Source organism: Ceratotherium simum, chromosome 39 (assembly GCF_057802395.1).
Source record: "Ceratotherium simum simum isolate JZ-2026a chromosome 39, ASM5780239v1, whole genome shotgun sequence".
In the NCBI taxonomy this organism is placed as follows: Eukaryota; Metazoa; Chordata; class Mammalia; order Perissodactyla; family Rhinocerotidae; genus Ceratotherium; species Ceratotherium simum.
The window spans coordinates 7,945,342-7,959,141 of NC_141938.1; the positions used below are offsets into that span (position 1 = coordinate 7,945,342).

General features: G+C 39.2%; 1 protein-coding gene across 2 annotated transcripts in view; it reads left to right on the forward strand.

The window, feature by feature from the left end:
• Window positions 1-12,630, forward strand: part of LOC101402980 (zinc finger protein 559) — a 31,126-nt gene extending 18,496 nt beyond the window's left edge. Inside the window, exon 6 of one of the 2 annotated variants that reach the window (XM_087425556.1) lies at window positions 12,576-12,630. In XM_087425556.1, the coding sequence (XP_087281682.1) occupies window positions 12,576-12,587 (12 nt within the window). In that variant the 3' untranslated portion in view covers window positions 12,588-12,630. Of the gene's footprint in view, window positions 1-3,788; window positions 3,920-12,575 lie in introns of those variants that run through there. The other variant, XM_087425553.1, reaches the window with a different exon arrangement.
• Window positions 12,631-13,800: the final 1,170 nt, after the last annotated feature.

The following is a 13,800-nucleotide window of genomic DNA, read 5'->3' on the forward strand; positions in this document are numbered from 1 at the left end:
ATTTGGGATGCCACCTCAGCATGGCTTGATGAGCAGTGAGAAGGTCCACACCCAGGATCCGAACCGGCAAACCCTGGGCCGCCAAAGTGGAACACGCAGACTTAACCACTATGCCACCAGGCCGGCCCCTATGGTAGTACCTTTTTAAATGTAACATTGAAGGCATGATACATAAAATAAATAATTGATAAACTGGACTTAATTAAAATTAAAAACTTCTGCTCTGCAAAAGACATTGTCAAGAGGGTGAGAAGACAAGTCACAGAAAATACTTGGAAAAAAACACATCTGGTTAAAAGACTGTTACCCAAAATATACAAAGAACTGTAAAACTCAATAAGAAAATAAACAGCCTGAATAAGAAATGTGGCCAAGACCTTAACAGACACTTCACCAAAAAAGATATACAAGTGGCAAATAATCATATGAAAAGATCTTCCACATCATATGTCATCAAGGAAATGGAAGTTAAAACAACAATAAGATACCACTATAGACCTATTACAGTGGCCAAAATCCAGAACACTGACCATGCCAAATGCTGGTGAAAATGTGGAGCAAAAGAAAATCTCATTTTTTGTTGGTGGGAATACAAAATTGTACAGCCACTTTGGCGGTTTCTTACAGAACTAAAGATACTCTTACCAAACGATCCAGTATTTGCACTCCTTGGTATTTACCCAAAGAAGTTTAAAACTTATGTCCACACAAAAACCTGCACGTACATGTTTTTTGCATGTGGATGTTTATAGAGGCTTAAATGCATACTACCAAGTGAAAGAAGCCAATTTGGACAGGGTACATACCGTATGATTCCAACTATATGACATTCTGGAAAATGCAAAACTATGGAGATAAATGGTTGCCAGGGGTTGGGGGAGGGGGTGGGTGGAAGGATGAATAGGTGGAGCAGAGGATGGGCAGTGAAAATACCCTGTATGACACTATAATGGTGGATATTTGTCATTATATATTTGTCCAAACCATAGAATTTGTACATCAAGAGTGAACCCTAATGTAAACTATGGACTTCAGGTGATAATGATGTGTCATTGTAGGTTCATCAGTTTTAACAAATTTGCCACTCTGGTGAGAGATGTTCATAGAGGGGGAGGTTATGCAGGTATGGGGGCAGCGGCATATGGGAAATCTCTGTGCCTTCTGCTCAGTTTTGCTGTGAACCTAAAACTGCTCTAAAAAAAACTCTTAAAAAAAGTAAATAGAGACCTTTGAACCCCCAAGCTGTGGAAGTGAGCAAGATGAAATAGGTCTATAAAACTAATCAGTTAAAAATATGGCATATCTGGGCTGGCCCCATGGCTTAGCGGTTAAGTGCACACGCTCTGCTACTGGCAGCCTGGGTTCGGATCCCGGGCGCGCACCAATGCACCACTTCTCCAGCCATGCTGAGGCCGTGTCCCACATACAGCAACTAGAAGGATGTACTATGACATACAACTATCTACTGGGGCTTTAGGGAGGAAAAAAAAAAAAAAAGGAGGAGGATTGGCAATAGATGTTAGCTCAGAGCCAGTCTTCCTCAGCAAAAAAGAGGAGGGTTAGCACAGATGTTAGTTCAGGGCTGATCTTCCTCACAAAAATAAATAAATAAATAAATAAATGGCATATCTTCTATGGAAAAGCATGTATGATTCAGGTAGCAGAACTCCCCAGAGAATCATTACTATGGAGCAGTACTGCTCCTCAAACAAGGAACAGGCAGGATGTTCCTGCCTAAATTTCAAAATCGCTATGGATCATTGTCTGCTGTGGACGTCCCATTCCTCCTACCCCACTCCTTTTTTTAATATGAATGTCTATTCTGATTATCCTGTCCTTGTCTCACAATTATATGTTGGGTGTGTAGGGAGTAGATAACTTGTCTCTTTAGTTCAAAATCTTCAACTTGAGAGTAATACTCAAGAAAACAAACCTAAGCACTCTTTTCCAGATTGGGCCAGATTTAGATATCAAGATCCTGGACATAGAAGCTAAGTCTGATTCTACAGGCATGAGATTTTGGCATGGTTTTAGGAGGCAGTGACTGTATATGTGGGAGATATGTAAACAATTTGTGGCAGGCTGTGATGGTTTTAAAATATGGCCCCAAAATTCTTTGACACTGTTCCTTCCCCTTGAATCTAGGCAAACTTTTGACTGTTTCTCCTAAAGGAGTACATGATAAGTGATGTGACTTCCTAAGCTGGGCCATAAAAGGCCATGCAGTTCCCTCCTGGTTATCTTGGCATGCTCCCTTTTGGTATGCTTCCCCCTTGGAAACCAGCAGCTATGCTGTAACATGGAGAGGCTATGTGGAGATGCTCCTGTCAACGGTCATGAGCTGCTCTCGGTCTTCTAGCCATTTCAAGGAAGGCACCAGATACATGGGCGAAAGAGTCTCCAGGTGATACCAGGTGCCTGCCTTTGAGTCACCTTCAGCTGTGTAAGGCTACCCAGCTGAGGCCCTGGTCATGGTAGAGCAGAGAAAAGCTATTCCTTCCGGCTGGTCCTGTCCAAATTCCTGACCTGTGATCTGTGAACATAACAAAATGATGGTGATTCTACACAAACGGTTCTCAAACATTTTGACCTCAGGATTCTTTTATACTTTTTAAAATTGAGTACCCCAAAATGCTTTATTTTATGGGTATTATATCTATGAGTATTTAACATCTTAGAAATTAAGACAAAATTTTAAAATATTTATGAAAAATAACTATTTTCCAATGGCAACAAAAAGTGTGAGAAGAGACAAAGAGTATCCTCTTGACCCAACTTTAATCAGTCTATTGAACCTCCTTCCAGGTTCATCTGTGCACTTCCTTATAAAATCCAGTTTTAGCAAGAACCCTGCTAAGTCAGTTCAGTGAGTTCCCTGTCCTCCAAATCTGATCACTCTTGATACCTGATCTGGTCCCTCATTCTCCACCGTCCTTCAGGTGATTTCTGATCACCCTGATCTGCCTTTAAGTAATGATCCTTTTAGGTCAGTTTAGCCAGAATCTCCTTTACCCCTGATGTTTCATCTTAGTAATTTTCCATCCACTGACCCCCACCCTGCTCCTTGGCTGTAACCTTCCCACTTGCCCATGCTGTATTTGGAGTTGAGCCCAATGTCTCTCCCCGACTGCAAAACAGCATTGTGGTGGTCCCTATACCTATCTTGATGGTCCTGAAAAAAGTCTGCCCTACCATATTTAGTGTGTGTCATTGATTATTTTTTTTCTTTACCAGATGAGTGGCATGTTTTACAAAGAGATTTTGCAAATCTGTTTAATGTCTAGCTTAATAGATGACAGCTGGATTCTCATACCCACTTCTGCATTCAATTTTTTGCCATAAGTTGTTTAGGCTGAAGTATATATAGAAAATTTGGCTTTGGTGAGATACATAGTTGGAAAAGGGAGAAGTAGTTTCAGATAATTTTGGATATTCTTTGATACTTTACCAAAACTCAACTAGTAATAGTTGCTTAAAGATTAGTTGCACTGTGGAATATGAAATTGTGTCAGTGAACTCTTCCTATTCTATGACATTAATTGGTTTGTCTTGCACTTTGAATGGATATTTTACCCATGAATGATTTTGTACCATCAGGTGTTGCTCATATGGAAGATAGTTCATTGTGTGATGCATATTTTTCAAATGTTGACCTATTTTATTATACAATGTCAAACAATATTCAGTAATATAGCTATTGGTCATATCAGAAAGGTTTGTAAATGTTGAGAAGCTGCCATGGTTATGGTCACAGATGTAAGTGTTCCAAATTTTTCTGCTCCCTCTAGGACACTTTTTAGGAAAACTGGATTTTTTATCATGAGTGTGTGGCAGTGGAGAATACGAGGACTATTTGTGCAACTTGCTGCCACTGCCTTGATTTCTGCTAAGGCACCAGCACTTTTACCCACCATTGCTTTTGTGTCATCAGTATAAATGTCAACATGATAAAAAGGTAAATATCTTAGAACTATTACAAATGTAGTTTTGACCTCAAAGCCTCTGAAAATGTCTCAGGCCTCTTAGCAGTCTGGCAACCAGGTTTTGTCAACCACTATTATATATCACTGCCTTTGGGTGGTTTGTTACACAGCATTCGTAATCATAACAGATTTATTCTCCTTTTTTATTATTACTCTCTTAAAATAGTCTAGATAGTTGACTGGGAAGATTCTAGGGTCTCAATATGCTTCAGAGAAGCACAGCCTCTAGACTTGCTCTTTGCCAAAGTAGCCCAGGCGGTTAAGGGCTCAGACTTTGGAGCTGACTACTGGCGTGTGGGGTCCTGCTGCTATTGTTTTCCAGCTGTGTGTCCAGGGCCCTTCCCTTAGCCTCTCTTAAAACTCATTTTCCATTTGTTAAATGAGACCATTAACAAGGCAAAGGATTTTGTTACTAAATGTCAATGGAAACTTTCTAACAGTCATGACTGTCAAGGGCCGATGAGCGCTCACAGTAATTTTACACTTACTGGATGCCATGAAATGCCCTAAAAGTTTTCCATGGATCAACTCACTTCATCTTCATTATAGCTGTCTGAGGGAGCCACTGTTATTATTCTTACTTACATGATTTATGTAACATGAAATATCCGCCATTGTTTCTGATGGGTTCTAGCACACCATATTTCACTTTAATCCATCCAGTCTTTAGAGCTAACAGAGGAACCCTAGTTACTGATGACTCTGGGCATTCTGGCCTCATCCAGAATTAACAACAACCAATTTATGTTCCTCTGGGTTCTGTATTAGCGGCCAGATTTTCAGAATTATTTTGTTCCTCTGGGCAGAGAACTAACAGTTCAATTTTACGACAGATATCTGCACATAGAAACCCAGTGTCAAAGTTTCAGCTGACCCAGAACTGCCAGCAGAACTGAATCTGCCCTTGCTCTCAAAATGTGGCCAACTATTAATTGTAAAGAACGGGAAACACAAAGAAATCTTCTTAGAACAAGTTTTGGTAAAAGTGAGTAAAAGACAGGTAGGCAGTCCTAGACTGGGCTCTGACAGGTGAAGAAGACTGGTCCATCGTTTTGCGACTGTGATCCTGGAATGGATAATTTTTATCTCCTTCCATTTCTTTCCCCTCTCTTGTTTTGGAAGTTACACAGCAAATTGTATCCACCTGATTGGACATACACATCTTGTACACTCTTGTTGGACATCAGATATGACACTAATTAAGCACATGATTTTATTAGTAAGCCACTTACTCTGCAGATCCCACAATGAACCTGAAAACTCCCCCATCAGTGGCCCCAGAGACCTATTAAGTCTGAGTGAAATCATATCAGAATAAGACTGACCTTTTTCCCTCAATCATTTTGCCTCTTAGTAATCATTATTTTTCAAATTAAGAGCCATTAAAACTCAGGGAAAAGTAGAGAGAAAGGTATTTATTTTTCCCTGCTGTTTTGGCCTCTGTAACAGTACAATTGATTTAATTTCAGGTTCTCACAGCTATATATGTTGGTTTTCAGGAATCTCAAGGAAATGAAAGATTTATTGCTGTCATCAGAAACAAGAGGAACAAAACCTTCATTCATTTGTCAATTGGGAAGAAAAATAGTGTTAGTATTTGACGAAGGAAGGTAGATACTTTTTTTAAAGTATACATGAGCATGTAATGAAGCTAGAGATTTTGATTTTGAACCCCCAAGTCCCCCAGATTTAGTCTGGGAATTTGTATTCAAATATCTGCTCTTAACTCATATGTGTTGCAATTTTGCCAGTTTTTGATCCTGATATAAGTGATGAGAGGGACCTTTGATTTTTAAGAGAAAATTCTAAAGTAGTCATTTTTAAAAACCTGAAAATTTGGTCAATACCAAAATCAGAAATGTGAAGGTTTCAAATGGAAGAAAAGCTACCTATTGTGATTGGAAAGCCTGTTTTTAATTTTGAGGTGTGTGTTTTTTTTAATTGCTTTAAGAGATCAAAGATTTTAGACAAATGCATTACGTGTTCTTGGATTCATGTTAACCTGTGGTGGCTTAGTATAAATGCTGTTACCCTAACGTGACTTTTACAAATGCTTGTGAGGAAATTACCAGAGTTTCTACCCAAACGTCACTGGACTGTCAAAGCCCATAGGAGCCCCCATAGGAGAAGCCTGTGTCATTAGTTCTCAAATGAGCTTCATCCAAATGGGAAATTCACATCTGTTGTACTCCAACCTCATTCCTGGCCTCAAATGCTGCTTGGCACCTTGAAGGCATCTATGTAGGTCCCCTCAGGGCTTATGTTTGACATAAAAATAAAATTAATGCCCCCCCCCCCCAGTGCACCTATGGGAGGTAGGAGCAACCCTTGGTGGTCCTGTGAGTGGAAGAGCCTTGAGGTGAGGGCCCAGGGTTGTTCATTGTGGAGGGAGCATAGCAGGTTGTGGTGAGAAGAGACATTCCACTGTCTGGGTCATTTGACGCTGACCTTCTGCAACATTCTTCTCCCCCTCACCCCAAAATTAAACAATGGAATCAATTTTATGAGTGAACTCTCTTTTCTAGGCTGCATTCCCATGAACAAAGAGTCTGTCCTCTGGGCACGGATGTTAGCCCAGGGCCGTCTTCCTTGGCAAAAAAAGAGGAGGATTGGCGGATGTTAGCACAGGGCTGATCTCCTCACAAAAAAAAAAAAAAAAGAGTCTATCCTCTGTATCTGTATGTGCAGCCTTGTCATTTCCTCTGGAAACAGGCTGTGGGGTTCTAGTGCAGTGCATAAATACACTTAACCATGGCCTGACAGGCGGTGTGTCGGTGTACACCTGGGATCTGAACCCCGGGCCGCCAGCAGTGGAGCGTGCGCACTTAACCGCTACGCCACTAGGCCGGCCCAGCAGTGCATAAATACAGATGGCCAGGGCAGAGTTATTGGCCAGTGTAGTGTGTGTTTATAGTAGAGCTTAGGAGGGCTAGTGGGCATTTTACTTCTGCCTCAAAATGTCATGCTTTGTCCCCAGAGCAAAGGCCAGAATCCTTGATCGATAAACATGTGTAAATATCTTCACAGTTCACCTAATAGTACCTTGTCAGGCTATGCTCATTATGTGGTAAAGAACAAAACCTAGCCTCCTTAAAATCTTTTTTTGGGGGACTATAGAATGAAAAATTTACCTTTAAACACATGGTTCCAATCATTAAATTTAATATTAGTAATTAAGTCACTAGCACTGGAAGGCCCTTCTGTTAATGGGCAGGTATTTTGATGGAGCTGGTCTCAAGTTGGTGAGGCACAGTCAGCCAGGAGGGGTTGAGATTTCTTGTAACCACAGATCTCCAGTTCTGGGTGGCTTTGTTAAATAATATTAATAATGATACTCTTAATTATTCTTAAATCCTCCTGTGTCTATGCAGATGTTTTATTCATGGGGATGTCTGGAAAAGGCACAAAGTGGGGGCTATTGAGATCTTTTAAATCCTGAGTTCAGGGTGTCTAAATGTAGTAATAACCCCAAAGCACCTTAAAATCTGTCTTTTTCTCTACTACCAGATTGAGATTTTCTGATTATGCAGATGTAAGAGTCATTCCCCTTTTGGTCCTGATAAGAACCCATCTCTTGGCAGGTAACTTAAAGCACTAACTGAGACACTCAGGTTTTGTTTTGTTATTTTGGTGGGCAAGACTGGCCCTGAGCTAACATCCGTTGCCAATCTTCCTCTTTTTGCTTGAGAAAGATTGTTCCTGAGCTAACATCTGTGTCAGTCTTCCTCTATTTTGTATGTGGGATGCTGCTACAGTATGGCTTGATGAGCAGTGTAGGTCTGCGCTGGGATCCGAACCCAGGAACTACGGGCCACCAAATTGGAGCACATGAACTTCACCACCACTCCACCGGGCTGGCCCCTCAGTTGTTTTTTAATACTAGAGTTTAATTATTTAGATTGGAGTCCGGACAAAAGGATCTCTGACCTCTGGGGGACTTACTTTGGTTAGGAAGAGGGGAGAGGGTATGACCCCACAACAGAATCCATAATGGGCAAAAGGTGAGGTTTGGACCCTTTTTCCCTTGAGGCTGCTCATTCCCCTTGTCCAAGTCTTGGAGAGACGGTAGGGAGTCAAAGACTGGAGCTCAAGTTCCTGCGGACCATTTTACTTAGCTGTCCCATCAAGAGCAAGTTATTTTACTTGATATGCCTCTATTTCTTCTTCCTTAAAATGAATATATAAAGCTTCTTACCCGCATTTGGCCGGAACTCAGCAGCTGCCGCCTGGCCGCGCCTCTCAGCCCCTCGTTCTTGGCCCGCCTCCCTGCTCGCTTCCCGCCCCTCACAGCCGGAGACCGGAAGCGGAAGTGCGCGTCCGGGGGCGTTGCCGTCTGCTCTGGGGCTGCTGCTGGTGCTCCAGCTGGATGTTTTATATCCGTCGGCTTTCCACCGGCCGGGCTCAGGCCCAGGTGCTGCCTGTGGGTCGGCAAGCGCCGTGCGGGAGTGGGGTGGGGTCAAGGGCACGTTCCCAGCGCGGCCGCTCGGGAGCCCCGGCGCCTCTGCCTGCCACAGCTTTTCTTTCCAGAGCTCCGACCCGCTCCATCCGCGCCCGCCGGGTCCGTAGCGGCCGCCCTGGGCGTCGATCTGGTCTCTGGGAGGACGCGGGTCGAGAGATGCGATCGGGGCGCGTCAGCGGGGCGTTTTTTCCATCTCCTGTATTCCCCTCTTTAAAAGTTCTCCGCAAGTCAGACTGTGTTTCTACAAGGAAATGACCTTTCCTGTGGCTCATGTTTTTCCATTAACGACATATCTTGAAATACTCGTCAGTTCACGGAGATTCCCCCCCCCGCTTTTTTCCCCTGGCTTAGAGTTTATTATGCAGATGCACCCTAGTGCCCTGTTGATGGACGACTGAGTTGTTCCCATCTGAGTGGGCTTGTGCATGTTTTTTTCATATGTCTGGACAAAGTCGATTTTCAGAAGTGAAGTTGTTGGGTCATGTGTAATGTTGCTAGATATTGCCAACTGCCCCCCTCCATTGGACTTGTTCTATTTTGAACCTTCAGAATGTATATTTTGTATCCAGTAAGCTGCAGACCTCTTAGTTTTCAAATAATTTAGCTGTGTATTCTTTTGGATGTTTATATACGGTCATATTATCCATGAATGATGACAGGTTTAGTTTTTCTCTGCAATCTTCCAATCTGTTAATGTCTCCCTACTCTTGTCTGCCCTCCCGCTGTCCCCAGTTTACTTCACTGGCTGGGACTTCCTAACTTGATTAGGAGGAGCCACATTTGTCTTTTTCTGTGTCTTAGTATAAACGCCTTTAGTTTGTAACCGCTAAGTTAGATGTTTGCCCTACGTTTTTGATATATTTTCAGATTAAAGGCATTCCTTTCTATTCCTTATTTTCCTCATTTACTAAAATTATTTTTTATAATAGCTTTATGGAGATATAATTCACATATGACTCGTCCATTTAAAGTGTACAATTCCGTAGATTTTCATATATTCTCAGAGTTGTGCAGTCATCTCCACAACCTAATTTTAGAACATTTTCATCACCCCAAAAATAAACCCCATCCCCATTAGCTGTCACTCCCAATTCCTCCCTGCCTCCCTGACCAAGGCAACCACTAATCTATTTTTTGTCTTTATAGATTTGTCCATTCTGGACATTTCATATAAATGAAATCATCCTTTTTATGGCCAGATAACATTGCATTGTATGGATACATCACATTTTATTTACCCACTCGTCATTTGATGGACATTTGGATTATTTCCGCTTTTTGGCTATCATAAATAATGTTGCTGTGAACATTCATACACAAGTTTTGTGTGGATTTATGTTTTCATTTCTCTTGGGTATATACCTAGGAGTGGAATGGCTGGTTTATATGATAACTCTATATTTAACATTTTGATGAACTGCCAGACTGTTTCAAGGTAGCTGCACCATTGTATGTTTCCACCAGGAAAATGTGAGTTCTGGTTTCTCTACATCCTCACCAATACTTGTTTGTCTTTTTGATTATAACTATCGAAATGGGTGTGAAATGCTGTCTCATTGTGGTTTTGATTTATGTTTTCTTGGTGGCTAATAACAAGCATCTTTTCATGTTCTTAACGGCCATTTGTATTTCCTTAGAAAAGTATCCATTTAGATGTTTTGCCCGTTTTTTAATTGTCTTTTTTTTATAGAGTTGGCTAAGTTATTTTTAAGTCATGATGCAATGTTGGTTTTTATCAAACACTTTTACTGTATCATTGAGATGATCATACTGTTTTCTCCTTTGATCTACTAATGAAACAAAATTATATTAATTGATTTTCTAATAAGGCTCTCTTGCATTCCTGGGATAAATCCAAGTTGGTTTTGATGTGTTAACTTGCTCATTTACTGATGTATTTGATTTGGACTTATTTTCCTTAGAATATTTGTACCTATGTTTATTAATGAGTTTTGCCTATCATTTTGTTTTCTTACAATGGGTTGTCATGTTTGATATCAATATTATCAGTCTCAAAGAACATTCCTCTTCACTTTATACTCTGAAACAAAGATAAGTAAAACTATTATGTGAAATTTTTTTAAAAGTGGCCATGTCCATCTCCCCCCACCCCTCCCCTGTGGTACTGTAATAGTCTAATCAAAATGCAAACATGACGTTTTGGTTCATGCACAATTCTGGAGTTTTGCGTGCAGGCTAAATTAAATAAAACCTTCCAGATATCTAACTCTTGCCTTATAGATTTGATGTTATTTCCCCTGCTAATATTTAGTAATATGCAAACATGTGACCAAATACATTGAAGTATAGTTTAAGAAATCAGAATCTTTGTGAGTATGTCTAATCTCTGAAGACTTTGAGTCAGGTTGGAATATTCTCTTTGAAAGTCAGAACTGATCTATAAAACCTCCGCGCCTGGTGTTTTCTTTGTGGGGAAATTTAAACGCCTAGTTCTTTACTTTGTTATTGCTTTTGTTTTTGGGTTTTTTTTAAGGAATCTGTCCAGGCAGTGAGTTGTCAGGGCTGAGGAGACCTGGAGCCTCACTGAGGGGGTCAGCAACAGCCCAAATTATTTCATTTTTTTACATTTTTTTATTGTGGTAAAATATATATAATATAAAATTTGCCGTTATAACCATTTTTAAATATGAAATTCAGTGGCATTAATTACATTCACAGTATCATGCAACTGTCACCGTTCAGTTCATTTTTGTAATTATTTAATACTATTCAGTTATTTCTATGGAGTCATTTTTAGTAAGTTTTATTTCTCTAGTAATTGATCTATTACCTGTGAGTTTTGAGCTTGTTTGGCATAAAGCTATTCATAATATCTTATATGTTTAATCTCTGCAACATCTGTAATTGTGTTCTTTTTTGCTTTTTCATTTTCTTTATAAGCCTTCTCTCTTTTATTCTTGAATAATCTGACCTTTTTCCTATTTTAATCGTTTTCAAAGAGCCAATTTTTTTGCTTGATTAATCCTGTCTGTTGTTTTCTAGTTCATATTCATATCATATTCTTTTTTCTTTCCTTCAAATTTTATTCATGTATTTTGAGGTTTTTTTACTCCATCCTCTTAAGTTGGAAACTTAGATTAATTTTTAACTTCATTTCTTTTCTAATATAAGGATATAAAGCTTACATTTTTTCCTAAGACCCACTTTAGCTACAACCTACAAGTTTTGGTACCTAGAACTGATCATAAGTGTGATTTTTTCTAAACTTCAAATATGTGGCTTTTTTCCTATTAGAATAATAGAAAATAAAAAACTGTTAACATTCAGTCATTTTTTTAATCTACTAAAATGCCAGCTTCATATGGTTCAATATAATAGTTTTCTTCTGTTATTAATATATAACTTAATTACATTTTGGTCAGAGAACATACCTGTGTACAAATTCTTTGAAAGGTTTAAGACTAGCTTTATAGTATAGCAATAGGACTAGTTTTTGTAAACATTCCACATGTGGTTGAAAACAATATATGTTCTCCATTTGTTGAGCATAGTGCTTGTAAGTATTTTAGATTAAGCTTGTATATTTTATTATTGAAATCTTCATATCCTCTTTTTTTCCTCTGATCTATTCATTACTGAGAGAAGTGTGTTAAAGTCTCTTACACCGATGGTGCTTTATTTGCACTTTAATTCTGTTAACTTCTGGTTATAAATTTTATGAGACTATGTTACTCATGTATCCAACTTCAGAATCTTTATAACTTCCTGGTTAATTGAACCTTATACCCTGATGTAGTCACATTTTGTAGTGCCCTTTGTCTTAAATGTATGAAATTAAGTTAGCCAAACAAACTTTTTTGGTTAATATTTGCCTGGTAGGTATATTGTTTTCATTTTTGAGATTCAGACTTTCAGTGTTATTTTGATTTTTAGTGCATCTTATGAAAGAGCATAGAGCTGGAATTTATCTTAATCTAACATGGCAGTCTTTGTTTCTGAACTGTAGAGTTTAGTCCACTTACTTGTACGTTTATTGTGATTATTGAAATAGACGTTTTCTGCCATCTCACCTTATGCTTTTTATTTAACCTACTTTTTTTGGTTTCTTTTCCCTCATTTTTCTTACCTTTGGAATAATTAAGTTTTTTTTCTTATTCTATTTTTTCTTATAGATTGTGAGTTAGACCTACTGTGTCCATTTCTTCAGCAGTTACCCTAGCTATATTATCATGCATAATTAAAGTCTAAAGCTAATCAATATCTTCATTCCCTACTGGAAGAATACAAGGAACATAAAACGGTAATTACCTCCCTCCCAATTTATATATTTTTATTATTCAGTATTAGGATTCCAGCTTGCTTTTTTCCATCTCACAAATTAGATATTATTATTGCCATTTTATATAATCAAGGTTCACTTAGTTTTACCCATTTTATTTTTGTTTACTCTACTTTCTTAACATTTCAGGTGTTCAAAATCCTATTTCCTGGAATACTGAGAATTTACTTTAGGGATGATCTTTTGATGGGTAAGCTCTCTCACATCTTTCTTTTAAAATGTCTTTATTTTACCCTCCTTCTCTTAAATTTTTAACCTTTTCATCTGGAAATTTTCAAGCATATACAAAACTAGAAAAAAGAGTATAATGAATCCTCATGTCAGCACTCAGCTTTGACAATTGTCAATATTTTACCAATCTTGGATCATCTAGTCTGAGCTGTCTAATGCACTAGCCACGTGTGGTATTTAAATTTAAGTTTAAATTTAAATTACTTAACACTAGCCTCACTTCAAGTGCTCGTTAGCCATATGTGACTGGTGGCTTCTGTATTAGATAGTGCAGATAATAGTACAATGCTTGTAGCTTATCTACTTGCTTTTTCTTATTTCTGGAGTGTTTTTTTTTTACAGCAACTTCCAAACATGTCCTTTCATTGATAAATACTTAAGTATGCATCTCGAGCTGGTACATAACCATCACAGCGTTTTCCCACCTGGCAAACTGCGAAGTTCCCTGATTGTCTCCAGAGTATGTTTTTACAGTTGGTTTGTTCAAATCAGGATCCTATCAGGGTCCCCACGTTGTTTTTTGAATATATCTCTCTTAAGTTTCAGTTTTATCTCCTCCTCCTCCTTTTTTCTTTTTCTGTTTTTGTTTTTTTGAGGAAGATTAGCCCTGAGCTAACATCTGTTGCCAGTCTTTCTCTTTTTGCTGAGGAAAATTGGCCCTGGGCTAACATCCATGCCTATCTTCCTCTACTTTATATGTGGGAAGCCTGCCACAGCATGGCTCGATAAGTGGTGCGTAGGTCCACGCCCAAGATCCAAACCTGTGAACCCCCAGCCTCTGAAGTGGAGTGCACAAACTCAACCACTATGCCACCGGGCCGGCCCCC